This window comes from Cherax quadricarinatus, chromosome 5 (assembly GCF_038502225.1).
Source record: "Cherax quadricarinatus isolate ZL_2023a chromosome 5, ASM3850222v1, whole genome shotgun sequence".
Taxonomy (NCBI): Eukaryota; Metazoa; Arthropoda; class Malacostraca; order Decapoda; family Parastacidae; genus Cherax; species Cherax quadricarinatus.
In genome coordinates this window covers 70,499,999-70,522,861 of record NC_091296.1, presented here as the reverse complement: position 1 = coordinate 70,522,861, position 22,863 = coordinate 70,499,999, and the positions used below count along the sequence as shown (strand labels likewise).

Below are 22,863 nucleotides of genomic sequence, written 5' to 3'. Positions count from 1 at the left end.
TGTTATAAAACTGTTTGTACTCTGTGACTGTGACAGTGGCCTGGTATTGGATATTACTGTATACACAGGAAGTAAAACATTGAAAGATACCAGGATGTTATTGGGTATCTCAGGTGACGTAGTGAGAAGCATGATGGCACCTTATCTTGGTAAGGGGCATACATTATATACAGTGGACCCCCGCTTAACGATCACCTCCCAATGCGACCAATTATGTAAGTGTATTTATGTAAGTGCGTTTGTACGTGTATGTTTGGGGGGTCTGAAATGGACTAATCTACTTCACAATATTCCTTATGGGAACAAATTCGGTCAGTACTGGCACCTGAACATACTTCTGGAATGAAAAAATATCGTTAACCGGGGGTCCACTGTACTGATAACTGGTACACAAGCCCTTTACTCAGTGATTTCTTGCGAGTGAACATGACAGATATGTGTGGCACAGTGCATTCTAATCATAAACATATGCCCAGGTTCAATGCAGGCACTCGTAGTGGTGAGATGCAGGTGTTTACTGCCAGTGACCTCATGGCATTACGGTGGCATGACAAACGAGATGTCACATTCTTGACAACCATTCACCGTAACGAAATGCAAGACAGTGGCAAAGTTGATAGAGTGACTAATGAACGTATTCGAAAGCCAGTGACAGTGATTGATTATGCACAAAACATGCGCTTGGTTGACAAGTGTGACATGCAGATTGGCTTTGTTGATTGTGTTTGTAAGAATTACAAGTGGTACATGAAACTTTTCCATCTCATGGACATTTCAATGCTCAATGCATATAATATGTACCAAATGAAGACTGGCAACAGACCATCATATGGTGAAGTTTGTCTGTCTGTTGTCAGACAACTCATAATGAAGTACAGTGGACCCCCGGTTTACGATATTATTTAATTCTGAAGTATGTTCAGGTGCCAGTACTGACCGAATTTGTTCCCATAAGGAATATTGTGAATTAGATTAGTCCATTTCAGACCCCCAAACATACACATACAAACGCACTTACATAAATACACTTACATAATTGGTTGCATTGGGAGCTGATCGTACTAGGTAATAACACCTACTATACAAAACCGTCCTCGAACTCCTCAGGAAATACCCAAGCGTTTGAGGAGGGAAGGTGATCACTTCATAATACAGCTTCCTACAACTAAGAAGAAATTTGCTCAGAAGAGATGTGTTGTCTGCGCACAAACAAAATGACGGCAACAAAGATGCAAAGACACTCGGTTAATGTGCGAGGAATAAGGTCCCTCTGTGCATGATACCTTGTTTCAAGGACTTCCACAAGCTGCAGCAGTTCTAAAACCATGTCCAGTGACTGTACATATGTAAATATGTAATAGAACATTAGTATTATACAATATTTGTGCATGTTTATTGTAAACAAATGTGGTAAACAATGTTATAATAACAACTTTAGTGCGGTTATTGTGTTCAATACAGTGAGTGTATATATATACATTATATACAGTATTGGTCTCACAGGCCACAAATGTTACTAGAAAAAGAAAAAATTAGAAAAGAAAAAAGTATGAAAAACGTAAAATAAAGAAATGCGAGTTTGTGGAAATCGCTGATGTTACCGCCACCTGGTCATTTTGGGTCAACTTCTCACCTCTGTATCTCGGTAAGTACTGATCAGAAGTTTTTTGTTTTTGTTTTATTACCTTCACAAAAACATAATCTTTAATTCTGTACTTTTTTGAAAAAAAAAAAATTCTTGGACACTGGGGCACCCCTTCAGATTTTGCCTTTGGACCCTGAAAGGGTTAACAGCAATTAATGATACTTAATGAAATAACCATTTTCCTCTTATTGGCTGTGTTCACTCTGAATTAAAAGCTGCATTGGTACGACTTAATTTTCACATGCTTCCTTGGTGAAATATGGTAGCAGTGTAGATCATGCTGCACAGTAAACTTTGTGAAGTAGTGTGGCAAGTTCAAGTATAGTTGGTCATTCTTTTGAGGTTAGACAATCATCAAGTATAGTTGGTCATTCTTTTGAGGTTAGACAATCATTTTTTGTTGTTTACAGTGCATTGGTGCTATTTTTTTTGTAACAGAATGGAATCTTGAGTGGGAATTTTTCATTTTGTAACCAAAAAAACATAGCAGTTGTTCCCCACCCTTCCTACTACACAGATGTAGCCCCCATGTGACTTGTTTCTCTTCCAAAAAATAAAAATGGAACTCACGCTGGGTACATACACTTGCGTCTTCCTTGTCGGAGTTCACTGATTCGTCCTAAAGCGTTAATGTGTAATTTTTTGTAATGTCATAAAGTTTTAATATATAGCTTTGGAGAAAGAGCTTATATCTAAGTGAAATACTAGAGACCTTAAAAAACCAGAGCCATCCACCTTGACCCAAGAACCACAGCCATCCACCTTGACCCAAGAACCACAGCCATCCTCCTTGACCCAAGAACCACAGCCCAAGAACCACAACTGTCCACCTCAGCCCTAGAACCACAGCCATTCACCTCAGCCCAGGAAGCAGTCAGCCACCTCAGCCTAAGAACCAGTCATCCACCTTCAGCCAAGAACCACAGTTACCCACCTCAGCCCAAGAGCCTCAGTCATTTACCTCAGACCAACAATCACAGTCATCCACCTCAGACCAACAACCTAAGATCAAGAACCACAGTCATGCACCTTGACCCAAGAACCACAGTCATCCACCTCAGACCAACAACCACAATCATCCACCTCAGTCCAGTAGGGCCATAGCAACCCTTTCTAATGTCAATTATTATTATTACAATCAAGGGGGAAGCGCTAAACCCGGAGGATTATACAGCGCCTGGGGGGGATGTGGAAGGCATTCAGGCTTAATTCGGGGAACTGGAGCATAGATCCAATTCCCTAAATCAAGAGCCCCTCACCAACATCAAGGAACCTTCCTTGAGGGGTTCTAATGTCAAGATCAACATGAATCAGCAAACAGAATTCAAGGTAAGAATTTTAACACCAGCCATTTTCTATGGAGGTAGGTGACCCAAAAAAAGAAGAATCACTTTTACTATCACTATTGTTAGCTAGTTGTACTCTTTGGCTGTTTGATGTTCATTACATCACACTAGGCCTAGTAGGGCCACAAGAGGGGAAGGGGCAAGGGGCAATCTGGTTTGTTTTGAGGAAGAGGATAGTTCACATTCCTTTGAACAAAAGTCCTCCAGCAAGCTCTCATTTCTTTCCCTGGCATCAGTACTCCATAGGCCTTGTAGCTCTGTTAGACCTTTTGAGTTTAGGAAATGTTTTTGTAAACAAGTAAAAAAATATTCTTTAATTTGGTAGCAGTTTTCTATATTAATGAATTAAAACTTGTATTTGTGTTTCATTTTTATTTGGTTTATAAATACAAATGTGATATATTTGGTCTGTCAGTAAAATTGTGATGGCAGCAGTTTGGCATCCGCATCTGAATTCATTATAGCAAATATCTGGCTGCCATCTTGACATTCAAACTACTGACTCAGACATCACAGTACTTCCATAGGAGATACAGAAAATGGGATGATTCATAATACAGAAACATGACTCATGATAGGCACACTTCATCCACACTCACCATGGTCTTGCATCAATCAGATCATATAATCTTAGTCGATACAAACCTCAACTGGAATAACACAAACACCATTTCAACATCCAATGAAATATTCTTGTACGGTCTTCATAAGTAACCAACTTTACCTTAATTGCCATCTATACACTAACAACCTATTTGTCCACTTGTTGATTTGCACATATGAATGTGAAAAGTCACTTCCTAAATCTGTCCTATCCTGATTGACCAATGAAAATTTTTTTTTTTTTTATTAACTGAATACCACTTACTATAAATACCAGTAATCTTTGCTGTGCAACCCCTCCCCATCCCTCCCCCCCCCCTTTTTTTGTTTTTGTTTTGGTGCATGCATGAACATTTTAAATATATTTGCTGCAGTACCATCTCTACCTTTAAATAATTTAACCATCTGACATTTGTATATTTGGTGCGTGAATAAGAGAGATGTCTGCACTCAAGAAAAATATATGAAAATGCAAAGGTAATATGCAGGGACACATTAAAAAAAATTACCTAAAAACTAGTATAAATTTCAAGGCATTGAACTTTGAGAAAGCAAAAGGTTGAAAAAATGAAGCCAAGGGACTCGAGAAAAGAATGCTTGTCCTTATTCAAGTGTTAAAGGGTGACACGAGGCCAACTGTTTATTTTTAAGTCTTACCTCAACCTATGACTTCCCAGCTCGATTACATTAATTGAAAAACCACATTTTGACCTATACTCTATTATTAAACTATACCAACCAGCACCCAAAATGTCAAGTTGCCAAACAAGTGAAGAAACTGAAGGCCAGTGTTTTTTACTACATTGTTTTAAATTTTGATAAAATGTTAATATGTTGAAAAGTTTGTAAATGCTCTGGCAGCTTGAATTTTAACTATCATCATTTGTATTACAAGTGCTAAACTTGTACAAGTCATACAGCATCATAACTCTTCAATGATACATTTCATAATGCTGTTGTGGTTCCAATTGTAACTCATAGAGAGTTGTGGTAAAATATTAACTTTCTTAATGATGTTCCTTAATTGATTTTATTATAAAAAGATCCTTCAGTGAGGTTCTTACTTCAAGAAATTAGATTTATCCTCTCTTTTTCCTGAACTGAAACTGATTGCCTCCCATTTCCCAAGGCACTGTATGACTCCTGCAAGTTTAGCACTCCCCTCCCCAAGAATGTAATATTAAAATTATAGCAGGACAAGAATCTAAATATTAATAAATGGGTGCAAGCTTTGAGCTCCAGAAATATCCTATGCATTAGGTTATTAATGAACTGGACTTGCAATTTTTAAGATTTGCTACCCATTTTTGGGAAGGCATAAAGATGCATATGAGGTATGACTACTGTATCTAATATTTGTGATTTTAAGATTTTAACGTGGCAGCACCTTCAATTACTAACAAAAAATTTTGTTGATGGTAATAGATGAATGGTTTGCTTGGGTAAAAGCCTATTGAATCCGCAAGGATCATTAAGGCCGCATAACACTTGTATATCACTACTCGAGAATACTTAAGTCCTTAAAATAGGGATCAAAATACTCTCAACATATATACAGTACATGAAAAGAAATACACACATCACTGTATATATAACTCATTGATGGGAATGAAGCATGTGACCCTCCTGAAATTTTGGAGATACAAATTTATAAATAAGAATTTTGATGGTGTGTTTGAAATTATAAATAGTATAGCTGTACTTGTGCTCAAGCAAGACCCTGAAAAAAAAAAAAAAATGCTAATCGTGAAAGTGAAACCGCTCTTTGTGCAATTAGGACAGGATATATGAAGGCAATGCTTTTGTGCATAAAAGGAAATTTTTATAAAGGTGTTGGCTGCTGAACAAATATCGGTAGATTGCAATTCTCCTGAAAGAAATCTCTTTTCAAGTGAAAACATTTGAAAATTTTAATTATCCACAGAGTTTTCAAAGATTTTTATGGTTTTTGTGTTAGTGACTTGCTGCATATTTTTATAGTGCTGGTCAAAATAATGCCTTTTCAAAGATCTCCATGTGGTCTATAAAAGGAATATACCTGACTAGCGAGATCTTTTTACATTATGCTACAACCATCCACTCCACACTAGCAGCTGGATTTCTCACATAATGAGATGAAGTTCTTTGGCAGAGCTAAAACATGGAATACTGTTTGAGAAACCATCTCAGGCAAATCTTCACAAGGTTCTATAATGTCTATAAAAAGACATCTGCGATGGAAAGAGGTTTTAATCTACAAACTGATTGATCTAAGTATGGTACAGGACTAATTTCAATTTGATATCCATGATTGTGTTACTTTGGTGGGAGAAGTTTTTGAATATGGTGTAAAGCCAATCTGAGGTTTGTTTGTTCTGCCATTCTTGCTGACAGAGCTGTGAATAATTGGCAGTGGCACTAAGCCATTTTGGCTAGTTGCTGTTGTGGTTGGGGACACAAGAGCTACAGATGGTTGTGGAAGTCCTGTTACATTAGAAGGCTGAGCATAGTTTACAGTTTTGGAGGATTTTTTTGTATTTGTTGTATTGGTATTTGGCCCACTGAGCTGAAGGGGTTTAAAAATGTGCTTAGGAAGATTTGTGGGTATTCCATTATATTTTATTGGAGAATTATTTGTTGTCTCAACTGAGACATGTTTGTGGCTTTTGCCTGAACCGTGCCGATTACTGGATGAATTTTTATTCCCATGAGGTACTGATATTCTGTTTGGTTTTGAGGTGTTTGCACTTGATACAACAGTTTTTGTATCTTTTCCACTGTCTTTACTAGTTAAATGAGAATAATAAACTCCATCTTTACCCTCCAAAGACAGAGCAATGTTTGTACTACCAAGAAAGGGAGAAGCTAATCCAGCCCAAGACATAACAGATGCAGTTGGCACAAGTGAATGTAAACTCCTGTTTATAACAGCAGAAACTGGATGACCAGCTACTAGGGTTGGTGTGGTGGTGGTAAGGGGGATGGAATGACAAAGACCTGGGGTAGTGCTAGTGGCAGTGGTGGCTGTGTTAGTTGTACAGTTCCCAGTAGACAATGTATATGTACCAGTAGTTACACCCAGCTGAGTAGCTGCCACAGGAGCTCCCACTGAGATTGGTGTCCCATTAGATATGGTGGTATGAGAGCTCCCAATTGTATTAGAGGCAGCTGTAGTTGTGGCAGAGTGATTAGTACTGCTTGCTATGAGAGATGTAATTGCTGCTAAATGGTGATGTAGGGTTGACCGATGAGCCTCTAACTGTGAACGGGATGCAACCAGTTGAGCCACTTGTTCCTGCACTAGCTGAGCAGTTTGACAGACAGCCAGCTGACTTCTCCGAACCTCTTCTATATGTTCAAGCAGAGCCGAGTTGTTGCTGCCTCCTTGAGCTGTGGAAATTAATTGTATTTTAATATTTAATTCAAATTTATAGTAAAAAATTTAGTTCATTATGACAAAAAAAATGTGAAGGATATGAAAAAAACAGGACCAGTAATTTTGAAGTGCTAAAAGAATTTAATTTTAATAATAATAATAATATTAATAATAATATAGCCTTTCCTCATTTACCAACAAAGTTCCATTCCAAAGGGTTAAGACCACATTGGTAAACAAATTCGTTGCTAATCGAGTAATCACCCCTTACTGACATTTCAAAAATGTCACCACCCAAATTTAAAACATTCAGTTTGTTTGCTAGGAAATTCCTTTCAATCTTTTTATTATTAACAGTATTACAACATGAAATAGGTCAATGACTTACTTCCAAGATATTCTAGGATATGCATGCGTAGCTGATTACTTTTTTTTTTTTTGTTTAGAAAAATGCACATTTTGCACAAAATAAGAGTGATCTTCTATAGGTACCCTTCAGGCGCATAACAACGTTTTCTGTAATGGTATAATGTCAGTTTTTATTAATTTGGGCGTCTTTATCGTGCTTCTCATAAGAACATAAGAATGAAGGAACACTGCAGAAGGCCTACTGGCCCATGCGAGGCAGGTCCAAGTCTCCTACCGGCTTAAGCCAATGCACCCAACCTAGTCAGGTAAGGTCACATTGACTTAAGGGAGGAACACGGCAACCGACCTGGTAGCACAAGCTATCAGGTCCAACTCACACCCACCCACATCCACTCATGTATTTATCCAACCTATTTTTAAAGCTACACAAAGTTCTGGCCTCTATAACTGTACTCGGGAGTTTGTTCCACTCATCCACAACTCTATTACCAAACCAGTACTTTCCTATATCCTTCCTGAATCTGAATTTTTCCAACTTAAAACCATTGCTGCGAGTCCTGTCTAGGCTAGATATTTTCAGCACACTATTTATATCCCCTTTATTTATTCCTGTCTTCCATTTATACACCTCAATCATATCCCCCCTAATTCTACGTCTTTCTAGAGAGTGCAGATTCAGGGCCCTTAGTCTATCCTCATAGGGAAGGTTTCTGATACATGGGATCAACTTTGTCATCCTCCTTTGTACATTTTCCAGAGAATTTATATCCATTCTGTAATACGGTGACCAAAACTGTGCAGCATAATCTAAATGAGGCCTAACCAAGGAAGAACAACCTGAGGACTCCTATTATTTATGCTTCCTGATATGAAGCCAAGGATTCTATTAGCTTTATTGTGAACACTTATGCACTGTTGTCTTGGTTTCAGATTACTGCTAACCAGAACTCCTAAATCTTTTTCGCAATCCGGAATATTAAGATCTACATTATTTAGTTTATATGTGGCATGGTTATTGTCCTGTCCAACATTTAGAACTTTGCATTTGTCTATATTAAACTGCATCTGCCACTTCTCCGACCACTGCATAAGTCTATTCAAATCTTCCTGGAGTGCTTGAATGTCCTCGTCAGAATGAATTCGACGGCCTATTTTGGTGTCATCGGCAAACTTGCCGATGTCGCTCTTTATGCCCTCATCTATGTCGTTTATGTAGATTGTGAACAGCAGGGGGCCCAACACTGACCCCTGTGGAACACCGCTCGTGACGCTTCCCCACTCTGATTTCTTCCCATTTATGCAAACTCTCTGCTGCCTATTTGTCAACCATGCCTCTATCCAGGAAAAAAATTCAACTCCTATTCCATGTGCCTTAATTTTCCTCAATAGTCTCTGATGTGGGACCCTGTCAAAAGCCTTACTGAAGTCCAAATACACAATATCATATTCATTACCATGATCTACCTCCTCAAATACCTTAGTGAAAAAAGTTAATAAATTCGTAAGGCAGGAACGCCCCTTTGTAAAACCATGCTGAGATTCGTTGATTAATTTATGCTTTTCAAGGTGGCTACGAACTGCCTCGGCAATTATTGATTCCATAAATTTTCCCACTATGGAGGTTAGGCTTATTGGTCTATAGTTTGAAGCTAAGGACCTGTCACCAGCTTTGAAAATAGGTATCACATTTGCCATTTTCCACTTATCTAGCACCATGCCAGTTTGTAGTGATATGTTGAAAAGATTAGCCAAAGGTGTGCTAAGCTCCTCTTTACATTCCTTTAGAACCCTTGCATACAGTTCATCAGGGCCTGGGGATTTGTTAGGTTTTAATTTATCTATTTGCCTAAGGACCATGTCACTTGTGACCCTAATCGTGCACAGTTTATTATCGTCCTGTTCTACATAATTTATCATTACTGGAATATCGCTGGTATCCTCCTGTGTAAAAACTGAGAGGAAGTATGTGTTAAAAATTCTACACATTTCCTTATCACTGTCAGTGAGCTGACCCGAGGAACTTTTGAGTGGGCCTATCTTGTCCCTGAAAGAATCCTTTTGGGTTAGTCTTCGATTCTCTTGCAACTTTAACCTCATAATCTCTTTTTGCTTTTCTAATTCCCTTTTTTATTTCTCTCTAACTGAATATATCGATTTCTTAATTGCCCCTCTCCTCTTTTGATTTGCCTATATATGCCTCTCTTTTGACCAATCAGATATTTTAATCTATTGTTCATCTCGGGAGACTGCGCTCTCCTGGCTCCACAATGGCCATACATGCCTTACCCATGGGTATCTCATGGAAAGATGCCCTATTCCTCTCTGAGGTTTGTTGGGTCCCTATTTTGGTTCTTCACTTTCTTGTCAATTGCCTGGTTTACCAGCGAGCTCACAGGATTTACCTCCAACGACGCTGCTGACCTGCCTTTGACTTGCATTCACTTTTTGACTTTTTATCGGCAACTGCTTTACTGTACGAACTTTGACACATAGCCCTTAGCATCCCTTCCAGCCCTTTTCTCCCTTTACCTCTGATCCCCTCTCCACCTAGCTGCATGATCCTTGTTGGTTTAGCTCTTTCTTTGATTATAATAATAATCATGCTTCTGTTAATGTTATACCTAATATTATTCTGGAATAAATATGACAAATAACCTTTACTGATAGTAATAATATAGTATAATTATACAATATTTTATATGGGCAATCATGAGTTACTGAGACAATGCTCGTTTCTCCCTCTGCTATTGCTCTGCCCACTTTGTAACGATGCCAAATGGTGAAATATTAACCCCTTTGACGGTAGAGACCCCAAATCCTGTAGTATGTCCCTTGTGTCGCAAAATATTCAAAAAAAAAAAAAATTCTTATGAAATGATAGAATCTTTTCCCGATGGTCCTCTTTAAGGGGGGCTCCTTGCAGCGGTAAAGAGGATATCGGTCTGAGGAATTGGAGCTCTTGGTCTTCTTCCTCTGACCAAACCTAATTACCCCCCAATCCTCCCCATACTCCCCCTTTTTTCCCCTTTCCTCCCCTCTCCCCATCCTCCCCTTGTTTCCTGTCCCATTTGTAGCCTCTGGGATCCGCCCCTCTGGCATTACAGTTTCTAGGTAGGAGGTAGTGTGCCAAGGTTTGTCCCACTCTGTGAGGTCCCTCAGGGGTGGTGTGGTTTGCTGTAGAATCTGAATTATCTGAAGGTGCCCTGCTCCCTTCCTAGATTTCCGGGAAGAGGGCGGGGTGCCCTTCGGGTAATGGGTGTATCTCCGGAAGCTGCCTGTCAGTTCTGGGAGGTTGCGGCTGAAGGGAGTATGCTTTTTGGCGGGTTGCCGATCGCCCTTTATTTTGTCCGCCGAGGTAGCTCGGTAGATGTGAGGCTGCTATCCCGGAGCACTGGTTTACTGGAGTGAAGGGTAGGGTATGGCATGCGTTCCACGCTGCATCATCACCACTGGTGGGCTTGAGGCACTCGGATGAGGGGGGGGGAGCTTTTGGCCCCTCCATGCCTCCTAGCGACTGTCCCTTTTTTTTTTTTCTTTCCTTCTTTCTTTTTTTCTTAAAATAAAAAGAAAGAAGATGCACCTATTATCATGGAATCTTCATCCAGTGAAACCCTTCCTCCTCCCAGGCCCCATTCTGATCCCACACCCTGTTCTGACCCGGCTTCATTATCGGTCCATTCTCTTGACTTCTCATACCCCTGTACCTTCTGCCAGTGACGCTTCATCACCTGCTTCAGGTGCTGCAAGGTCACCCATTTTTGTTCATAACGCTACTTCTAGCATGCCTTTCACAAAGCGTCCGGCCTCCCCAAATATGGTGCGACAGTTTTTGGACCACCCACAGTACTACTAAATGTCCAAGACACCCTACTGATGACAGTTCATCGATGATCCCACAAAAACGACCTACACGACACTGGCTACCTTTGCGTACCAGGCTAATGAGTGCGCAATGGACAAAATTCTTTTCTTTACAAACAATGTCTCAAACGAATTATCTGTCTGATCGTGGAATTGGTAAAGCTCTTTTAAGGCACATTGGCTAAAATACATCTTTCCACGCTCTTCGAAGCGGTGCATATGTCGTAACTGTACAGAATTCAGAGCAAGCTTGTGCGCTCTCCCACATCACTTCCATAGATAACATACCAGTCACCGTTCGTAAGCACGCTACTCTTAATTCTTGCAGTGGTACTGTGGTCTTACTACGCACCATTGTACAGAATGATTTTTTTTGTCTTGTGGCGATATTTTAGAACAATTAGTCCTTCAAAACCTCCCTATTCTAAAGGTAGGTAGATACATCCTGCCTGCTTGTGGGTGAAGGCACTTTCCTAGTAACATCACTCGTTTAACCTTCGACTGCCGTGAACTTCCATCCTCTGTCTATATTTCAGGCCATTGTTTAGAGGTCCGCCGAGTAGTTCCCATCCCCCAACAGTGCCGTACTTGCTGGCGTTTTGGGCACCCCGCTAAACACTGCAGATCTGTGGCAGAATGCCTGATCTGCGATGCAGCAGATCATTCCAATATGTCTTGTAGTCTTCCTCCCTCGTCTCAATTGCAAGGAACCTTATCCTTCCTTTTCCCGCCGGTGCCAGGTCTATTGTAACAAATGAGAGATCCATTACCTTAAGGAGCACGAGGGCCTTACTTACACTATGGCAGTCTCTCAGCTCCACCTTCAAGGAAAACTTCTTTATGTCCCGTATGCTCAAGTAGCCCGCAGACCTCCAACCATGACAGTCCTCCCAATCCCCCTGCGTCCATGTCTTCCACAGTCACCCCAGTTTTTAATGCTTTTGCAGTTTTATCGTCTGATACTCCTACCTCCACACCACTTTCTACCAGCTTTCTCCCACTTGATTTGAAGCCGCTAGAATTTTGGCATATTAATACGTTGAAAACATTGGCATGTAACACGTATATATACGATTTAAGCTTACAGAAAAGCAGCTTAAGAATCTGGTAACATTTTGGTATAAGTATCATCTTTGTAACATGTTTCTACAAAGAATTATAGCCATTTTACAAAAATTATTTTTATAATGCAGCAAGTAATGTACATCTGAACATGTAATAACTTTTCAATTTTTTTTTATTTTTTTAAATTTAAAAAATAAAAAAATTTCTGTAATACACATTAAATTCACCATCTAACATTGTTATGAGGTGGGAGGAGCTATAGGAGAGAGGAAGAGGCCAGCAGGAGCATTCAGTATCTGGCGAGTCGTCATGGGTGTCAGATGCTAGCCGTGGCACTAATAAAATGTTGTTTAACCCTTTCAGGGTCCGTGCCATTGATCTACGGCTTTACGTTGAGGGTCCAAACCATAGATCTACGTCATGAGCTCAGCTCGCTCTGATAAGCTGTGAATGGTAAATTTGGGCCTAGATATGAGAGAATACATCTGTGGTATGTGTGCACCACAAAACAAATCCTGCAGTACACAGTGCATAATGAGAAAAAACAGAGACCGTAATTTTTTATTCAAACCGACTGCAATTTGCAGTGTTTTTTCGTATGCTTTTTATAGTTGTATTTGCGATTTCTTGGTCTCATTTGATAGAATGGAAGGTACAATACAGAAATAAAGATGATTTTGATCGGTTTTAGTACTGGAAATGGCTTGAAACTGAGCTCAAAGTAACGGAAATGTTAAATTTTTGCTGATGTTCAAGAACAAACAAATGACCTCACACGTCTAATACACGCCAGCTAGTGGGTCTAATATACATTCACAAATGTGGTGATATTATTTATACAATTATTACAATATTGCATAACAGTAAATCTTCTATTTTTTGGTTTGAATAAAAATTCATTATGTGAATAAAAAATCAAAATGGAATTCATTTGCAAAGTATGAAAATGTAACTAATGAACAGAGGAAATATTAGTCTAGTGCCAGGAATGCCTGCACTGTTTATTCTGGACCCTATTTTGAAATTGGAATATTTTGAATTTTGCGTTAAATTGGCCAAATTACCAATTTCTGATCACTTTATTTTGTAGTTGAAACAGTTGACTTGGCGATTTCTTGTGCTCAATCGATAAAATAGAAGTAATACTAGTGAAATAGCTAAGAATTTGGCCGACTGGAATAATGTAACTGGCCTAAAGTGGGAGTTGAAGTCGGCAAAATCGCTGACACATCAAAATTCGCAAGAGCATAATTTCGTCATTTTTCCATCAAATTTTGTACTTTTTGTTTTATTACCTTCAGAAAAAGATTCTCTACCATTTCATAAGAAAAAATAACAATTATTTTTTGAAAATTCTTGGACACTGGTGAACACTTTGAAATTTGGCCTCTGGACCCTGAAAGGGTTAATTATGCTAATATAGTGGACCCCCACCTTACAAACGCATCGCATTACGTTAAATCCGCCATACGAAGCATTTGAAAGCAAAAATTTTGCCTCGCCTCACGATAAAAGAACTCGCCTTACATGATTTGTCCGGGACGCCTCCCACGTGTGGCATCAGTGCCAGTGTTTACAAGCCAGCCAGTGCGGTCGCATCTAAGCATACATTCGGTATATTTCACATTATCCCAGTGTTTTTAGTGCTTGTAACTGCAAAATAAGTCACCATGGACCCCAAGAAAGCTTCTAGTGCAATCCCTATGGTAAAAAGGGCGAGAATTAGTATGGAATTGAAAAGAGAGATTAAAGGAAATGTGTGCAAAGTGGGTTGTACTGCAAACCTTTATGGATGAAAAGCACCCTGACACAGCTACTACAAGCCGTGTTGGCAACCTGTATAATGACGATGTTATGGCCCATTTCTGGAAAGTCTAAAAGGAATGGGAGGTACAGAGCTCTATGGACAGATTTGTTGTGCGACAGAGGTCCAGTGACTCTCAAGCTGGTCCTAGTGGCATTAAAAGAAGGGAAGTAACCCTGGAAAAGGACTTGCTACCTCAAGTCCTAATGGAAGGGGATTCCCCTCCTAAACAATAACTTCCACTCTCTCCTCCTCCCATCCCATCAATCATCACCAGATCTTCAATAAAGGTAAGTGTCTTGTATTCTATTCTTAGTAGAGTAGTAATTGTGCATGTCTTCTTCAGATTGTGTGTATTAAAATTAATATTTCATGTGGTAAAAATTTTTTTTTTTCATACTTTGGGGTGTCAGGAACGATCCGATTAATTTGATTTCCATTATTTCTTATGTGGAAAATTAATTCGGCTAACGATAATTTCGGCTTACAATGAGCTCTGAGGAACAGATTAATATCTATCTATCACATTTATTCCAAACTTATTTCAGAAACATGATAAATACCCTAGAATTGTAATAAAGATGCCAAAATTAATACAGTGGACCCCCGCATACCGTCGCCATCACATAACGTACAATCCGCATACCGCTCGCTTTTATCGCAAAAATTTTGCCTCGCATACCGCTCAAAAACCCGCTCACCGCTCTTCGTCCGAGACGCGTCCAATGTGCGCCCTTAGCCAGCCTCGCATGTGCCGCCGGTGGCATTGTTTACCAGCCAGCCTCCGCGGTAACATCCAAGCATACAATCGGAACATTTCGTATTATTACAGTGTTTTTGGTGATTTTATCTGCAAAATAAGTGACCATGGGCCCCAAGAAAGCTTCTAGTGCCAACCCTACAGCAATAAGGGTGAGAATTACTATAGAGATGAAGAAAAAGATCATTGATAAGTATAAAAGTGGAGTGCGTGTCTCCGAGCTGGCCAGGTTGTATAATAAACCCCAATCAACCATCACTACTATTGGTGGTACAGCTGCTGCTGCTGCTGTACCACCGTCAGCTGCTGCTGCACTGTCAGCTGCTGCTGCTGCTGCTGTACCACCGTCAGCTGCTGCTGCTGTAGTACCGTCTGCTGCTGCTGTAGCACTGTCAGCTGCTGCTGCTGCTGTACCACCGTCAGCTGCTGCTGTACCGTCTGCTGCTGCTGTAGTACTGTCTGCTGCTGCTGTAGCATCGTCTGCTGCTGCTGTAGCACTGTCAGCTGCTGCTGTAGTACCATCTGCTGCTGCTGTAGCATCGTCTGCTGCTGCTGCTGCAGCATCGTCTGCTGCTGTAGCACCGTTGTTGGTGTGGCTTATTGAGAATACCAAGAAACAATTAACCCCAGAGAATTTGCCACCCAGGATAACCCAAAAAAGTCAGTGTCATCGAAGACTGTCTAACTTATTTCCACTGGGGTCCTTAATCTTGTCTCCCAGGATGCAACCCACACCAGTCGACTAACACCCAGGTGAACAGGGAAAAACGCCTGGAACTAGTGCTCATATTGGTGAATTTAAAGCCAGCAAAGGTTGGTTTGAGAGATTTAAGAATCGTAGTGGCATACACAGTGTGATAAGGCCTGTTCTGGAAGAAAATACCAAACAGGACCTACAGTACTCAGGAGGAAAAGGCACTCCCAGGACACAGTGTCTCATCAGTCATTGCTGCATCTTCAATAAAGGTAAGTGTCATTTATTCTTCATTTAGTAGAGTAGTACATGCACAATATATATTGTGCATGTACTACTCTACTATTGTGCATGTATCCTTCTCTTTGTGTGTAGGAAAATGTATATTTCATGTGGTAAAATTTTTTTTTTCATACTTTTGGGTGTCTTGCACGGATTAATTTGATTTCCATTATTTCTTATGGGGAAAATTCATTCGCATACCGATCATTTCGCATAACAATGAGCCCTCTTGCACGGATTAAAGTCGCTATGCGGGGGTCCACTGTAATATATGCCATATTATGGGAGTGGGGTATACCTTTGGTCTATAATGAAAGAAAACTGTGTTTACATCAGGGCAAACATTCCTATAAGAAAAAACATAAAAACAGCGTGTTTTTTTTTTTTTTTTTTTGTTGTATGCTATCCTGTCTCATGGCATCTTAAGAAAAGATTAAACTCAGTGAACAAGATATGTCGATGGTAATAATTTATAATTTAAAAAAATAATTCATAATAATTTATAATAAATAATTGCTCTGGAGCACTTTAAATGTCATATGTATTTTGTATAGGTGTGGTAACTGACATTTAAAGCACTCTAGAGCCATTATTATTATTAACCCGTAAACGGTCCAAACGTATATATATGTTTTTTCAACATTTGATAGTATGTAAAAAAAGTAATTTTTTTTTTTTTTACATTTGAAAACGTGTAAAAAAAACTTTGATCTACTTTTTTTTTTTTGTTATATTTGAAAATATGTGAAAAAAAGTAGATCTACTTTTGGAGCACTACGCATGTGAATGTAGATCTGCTTGGACCATTTACGGGTTAATTATAATTACCATCGACATACCTTGTTCACCGAATTTAATCATTTCTTAACCTGACACAATACACTGAGAATGTAAACACAGATGAACACACCAACTAACCTCTCTACTATGAACTTTTTATACTTCCATTTTCCTCTTGTTTTTCCTCTTTCAAGTGCTGCTGCACTCTTCTATTATGGGATGCACAACAAAGTTCAAATTTATAGACGAAATATGTAGTCTTGGAGATTGCTTGATGCTGAGACGCATCACTAACCCCTTTACAATGAACTTCTTTTGTACTTCTTCCATTTTCCTATTGTTTTTCCTCTTCCAAGAGGGAAAAAGAACAGGAAAGCGCACAAATATGTAGTCTTGGAGATTGTGAAAACTAGTGTACTGAGAGGCTGTAGGAAGGAGATTCAGATGCTTGACGCTGAGCTGCCCGTTCATGACCCAAGTTCTCATACAGTATACAATAATGACTAATCAGAGAGCCCATTGTAACTTCAAGTTGTCAGTAAGCGAGGAGAGGCTGTATCTTTATTTTTACAAGTGCATGTACAAGGTACACAGGCCTAGCTGACATCAATGGCATACTACTATATAGAAAACCGCTTGTTATACTGAGCGTTTTGGGCAAATTAGGTCAGTTTTGTCCCAGGATGCAACCTACACCAATTAACTAACACCCAGGTACCAATTTTATACTGATGGGTGAACAGGAACAGCAGGTATCTCATGGAAACATGTTCCTAATGTTTTCCAGCGGTACCGGAGATTCGATCTTTGGACCTCACTGTGTGAACTGAGTGCGCTTGTGATCGAGCTATGGCACACCCTAGGCACACAAATGTACATCAAAAAAATTTCCATCAGCTTATGGGGGTGGTCATAAGTTAATTGACTGTAAACATTATCCTTCTCTGAAAGCTGTCAATGAGGGAACATGTTGCTTTCTATGATGCAAAATATAATGTCAGTATGTAGACTTTGGGAGGAATAGTGGACAGGGACTCAACCTCTGCTGGCAAAAAGATTGATCAACAGCTGCCATGAACAATGATGATAATAACTGATAATACTTACATCAACCCCTGGTAAAGTGTTAATACCATAATCACAATTTTCAAATTTTTTATTTTATCAAAATTTATGAACAAATAAGAAAAAGCAGAGTAGGTCAACTGGCCCATATCAGGCAAATTCAACTCACATCTAAGCATTCTCACTCGTGTATCTTTCAAACTAAGTTATAAATGACCTCTCTAATGAGCAAAAGATTGGAATACATACCTTGTGCATTTTTTATGAAATGTTCAATAACAGTATCAACCCCCTGTAGGCCTGCCAACAGTGGGTCATCTTCTGGTGGTAATGACATAATAATGGCATCTTTCATGTGAGCTTTCGTGCTACCTCTGCTAATCACCATCTGTCAAGTCAAAATGTTGTTAGGAAAGTTGTATAACTTCCCTCTTATTAGTACCATGTTTTTCTGCTGTGTTATTACAAGTAGATAAATGTCTTATAATAAATGAATGAATTACAAATGTAATATGGGAAATGAACAATGCAACCAAATGGATGAATATAAACAGAGGACTAAAATAACTCACTACTAAATCAAGTAACTAATTGTCACCTAAATGGATAATATTTTTTTATTAACACAGCCATTTCCCACCAAGGCAGGGTGACCCGAAAAAGAAAAACTTTCATCATTCACTCCATCACTGTTTTGCCAGAGGCATGCTTACACTACAGTTATAAAACTGCAACATTAACACCCCTCCTTCAGAGTGCCACACACAATCTCCTTAACCCTCTCCCTCCAACTTTTCCTAGGCCGACCCCAACCCCACCTTCCCTACATTACAAATTTATACACTCTCGAAGTCATTCTATTTTGTTCCATCTTCTCTACATGTCCAAACCATCTCAATAACCCCTCCTCAGCCCTCTGGATAATAGTTTTGGTAATCTCACACCTCCTATTAATCTCTCAACTACAGATTCTCTGCATTATATTCACACCATACATTGCCCTCAGACATGACATCTCCACTGCCTCCAGCCTTCTCCTTGTTGCAACATTCACAACCCATGCCTCACACCCATACAAGAACATTGGTATAATTATGCTCTCATACATTTTCCTCTGCTTTCATGGATAAAGTTCTTTGTCTCCACAGACTCCTCAGTGCACCACTCACCTTTTTCCCTCATCAATTCTATGATTTATCCTCATATTTCATAGACCCATCTGCTGATAATACGTCCACTCCTAAATATCTGAATACATTCACCTCCTCCATACTCTCTCCCTCCAATCTGATATCCAATCTTCCATTACCTAATCTTTTTTTCCTCATCGCCTTACTCTTTCCTATATTCACTTTTAATTTCCTTCTTTTACATACCCTACCAAACTCATCAATCAAATTCTGCAACTTCTCTTCAGAATCTCCCAAAAGCACAGTATCATCAACAAAAAGCAACTGTGACAACTCCCACTTTGTGTTAAATTCTTTATCTTTTAACCCCACACCTCTTGCCAACACCCGAGCATTCACTTCTCTTACAACTCCATCTATAAATATATTGAACCATGGTGACATTACAATTCCCTGTCTAAGGCCTATGTTACATCCAAAGAAAGCAGTCAACCTTCTAAGCACAGTCAGTATTTCACTATGACTAAGACAGTCAGATGAGTTACTGATTAGAAACTTAAAAAGTGATTATTTGACTGTATTTTACAGTGTGCTCAGTAAGTCCCTGTTTTCTATTCCGGCTTTGTCAAGCCGTAACGGCTTGACTAAGCTCCTGGAGAGCGAAACGTTGCCACAATAAAATGTCATATTAGTTGCACTTGTGTCCTTTTACTTTACATATTGTTGGTAATTCTACCAACATTATTACTTTTCAAAAGTTGTTTAATGCTTCTGTCCAACCAGAGCTTCTAAATAGCCACATCTGAAGTAAAAGTATAATAATGAATCATGTGACAAGAGTGAAGAATGAAAGGAAAACACAAGAATTGCAGGGAGGCATGAAATGAGCTCAATAAAAGATCCCACAATTTACTTTCAATTGAGAAAATTCCAGAAGAGATGGAAGGAAAGACACAGCAAACAGTCCATCAAGCATCTAGATGACTAGTTAGGAAGTGAGAAGACTTGCTGAAACTTGATGCTTCAAAGGAACTGGAACCCAATGCAACATAACTATAAATACTAAATTCTTCAGATCCTCAATATATCAATAAAGGCCAAAGATTGGAAAATAGCAAATATAACAAATACAGGTCTCCCTCAACATTCACGTTTTCAACTTTCGCGGGCTTCACACATTCGCGAATTCCCAACTGCCAAATTCCCAGCCTCCAAATTCCCAGCCGCCAAATCATATTTAAGTTTCCTGCCACCTGCGAGTCCCTACTTCCCTCCCTCCGACCCCCGCAACTAGCAGCCAGCCCTCCCACCAGTGTGGCGAGTGTTTTGTTTGTTCATTATTTGCTATTAAACTACAGTATAAATAATGTAAATACATTCATGACTGCATATTGGAATGGCTATTTGGACAGGTATTGGATGGTGACATCATGTGTTTACTCTTGAACACAGCAAAGAATCAAACATTTCTGCTACTGCTTATAATAACAATAGTAATAATAATAATAATAATAATAAATGCGATAGAATTGAAGAAGGAAATTGTACAAAAATGCGAGGGAGTGGTTGACACATCGTCAGTGTGGCTTTGTTTATGCTGGAGTGAGCATTAGTCTCCGTGCTCTTCCAAACATTTCACAATAATTCATTGTGTTTGGTGCTTGTAGATTGAGTGCGACTGGAGTGGTAGAGGCAGTGGGCGAGGCAGCAGTTGAGGCAGTGGGTGAGGCAGTGGGTGAGACAGTGGGTGAGACAGTGGGTGAGACAGTGGATGAGGCAGTGGGTGAGGCAGTGGTCGAGGCAGTGGTTGAGGCAGTGGGTGAGGCAGTGGGCGAGACAGCAGTTGAGGCAGTGGGTGAGACAGCGGTTGAGGCAGTGGATGAGACAGCGGCTGAGGCAGTGGTTGAGGCAGTGGTATTTAATAACATACATGTTAATAATAAAAATAATAACTGTTAATAATATGTATTATTATTATTTATAACATGTTATTAAATACCACTGCCTCAACTGCTGCCTCCACCATTGCCTCAACCCCTGCCTAAACCGCTGCCTCTACCAGCGCCTCAACCGCTGCCTCACCCACTGCCTCACCCACTGCCTCAACTGCTTCCTCAACCACTGCCTCTACCACTCCAGTTGCACTCAATCTACAAGCGCCAAACACAGTGAATTATTGTGAAATGTTTGGAAGAGCACGGAGACTAATGCTCACTCCAGCATAAACAAAGCCACACTGATGATGTGTCAACCACTCCCTCACATTTTTGTACAATTTCCTTGTTCAATTCTATCGCATTTATTATTATTATTATTATTATTATTACTATTGTTATTATTAGCAGCAGCAGAAATGTTTGATTCTTTGCTGTGTTCAAGAGTGAACACATGATGTCACCATCCAATACCTGTCCAAATAGCCATTCCAATAAGCAGTCATGAATGTGTTTACATTATTTATACTGTAGTTTAATAGCAAATAATGAACAAACAAAACACTCGCCACACTGGGTGGTGGGAGGGCTGGCTGCCAGTTGCGGGGTTGGAGGGAGGGTAGTAGGGACTCTCAGTGGTGGAGGCAGTGGTATTTAATAACATACATGTAATTAAACCATAACATGTATGTATTTAGTACAATTTATGACGTTTTCATGTATTTTATGATTGTTCATGGTTCAACAAGGAAGCAGTATTGTATTATATTTCCCCCAGTGGTGACGTGTACTTAGCTCAGTGGTGACGTGTACTTAGCTCTGTGAAGACCTGTTTGAGCGCTCTCTACGAATTGAAGCAAGATGCTCCCCATCGAGCAACTTTACCAACAGCTTAAGGAAGAATTGAGGATGGCGAAGATGGAGATTCGGCGACTGACCGAGGAAAACAAGAAGATTCGTAGTAGTCCTGTTTTGAGTCCTCAGGTCAAGAAAGGAAACTGGTTAGTGGCTGGACAGCAGGGAACGAAGTTGACGATCAAGAAGACGAATGGAAAGGTAGAAACGATGAAGAAGAAAGAGACTGCCGTGGAAACTGTTGTGGAAACATCTAATACATTCTCAGTGCTACCCGATGAATGTGAGTCGACTACTGGGAACGTCATGACGAACGACACCAAGGAAGGTAAGAATATTGTTGTTGTTGGGGATAGCCAAGTTAGGTATATGGATAGGGCGTTCTGCTTGAAGGACAGGAATAGGAGACAGAGGGTTTGCTTTCCTGGGGCTGGGATGGAGGATATTGTTAGCCGTCTGGATGACATCATGAGAGGTAATGGGAGCAATCCTATTATCTGTCTCAGTGCTGGAGGCAACGATGTTGGCAGACGTAGGAGTGAAGACCTGATTAGCAGGTATAGGTCAGCAATAGAAATAATTAGGAGGAAGGGTGGGAACCCTGTCATATGTGGTATTTTGCCAAGGAGAGGAGTTGGAAATGAATGGTTGTCCAGGGCAATTAGTGTCAATTGCTGGCTGGACAAATACTGTAAGGAAAATGCGGTAACATTCATTGACAACTGGGATCTCTTCTATGGCAGAAATGACATGTATGCCAGGGATGGGGTTCACTTATCTAGGTCTGGGGTGGGAGCACTGGCAACTGCAGTGGAGGGAGCTGTTAAGACTTTAAACTAGGAATAGTTAGTGGTATGGGTTTTGGCAGGAAAACAGTGAAGTCGCAGTGTAGTAATATTATGAGTTCTAGGGGAACTAGTAATAAGCAGAACGAGGTAGATATTGAAAAGCCAGTGACATTGGGTGATAAGGACAGTAATAGGTTTAGTAGAAAAACAGAAATGAGCAGGAAGGGTAAAGAGAAAGGAGAGTGTTTCAATGTTTATTATGCTAATAGCCGTAGTGCTAGGAATAAGATGGATGAGTTGAGATTAGTTGCTAGTGCAGGTAACATTGATGTATTTGCCTTAACTGAGACGTGGTTTAATTCAAAAAGTCGGGACATGCCTGGGGAATGTCACATTCAGGGTTTTAAATTGTTCCAAGTAGATAGAAGTATCGGGAAGGGGGGTGGGGTGGCATTGTATGTCCGAGATCGCTTGAACTGTTGCATAAAAACGGGAATTAAGTCTGAAGTAACACATACAGAGTCTGT

The 22,863-nt window shown here is 39.9% G+C and overlaps 1 protein-coding gene across 6 annotated transcripts in view; it reads right to left on the bottom strand.

The window, feature by feature from the left end:
- Positions 1–3,343: 3,343 nt before the first annotated feature.
- Positions 3,344–22,863, bottom strand: part of LOC128684986 (genetic suppressor element 1) — a 630,479-nt gene continuing 610,959 nt past the window's right edge. For all 6 annotated transcript variants that reach the window (XM_053771397.2, XM_053771399.2, XM_070103847.1 and 3 more), the window contains 2 exons: positions 17,879–18,017; positions 3,344–6,963 (listed from right to left, as the gene is read on the bottom strand). In XM_053771397.2, the coding sequence (XP_053627372.2) occupies positions 5,867–6,963; positions 17,879–18,017 (1,236 nt within the window). In that variant the 3' untranslated portion in view covers positions 3,344–5,866. The remainder of the gene's footprint in view (positions 6,964–17,878; positions 18,018–22,863) is intronic.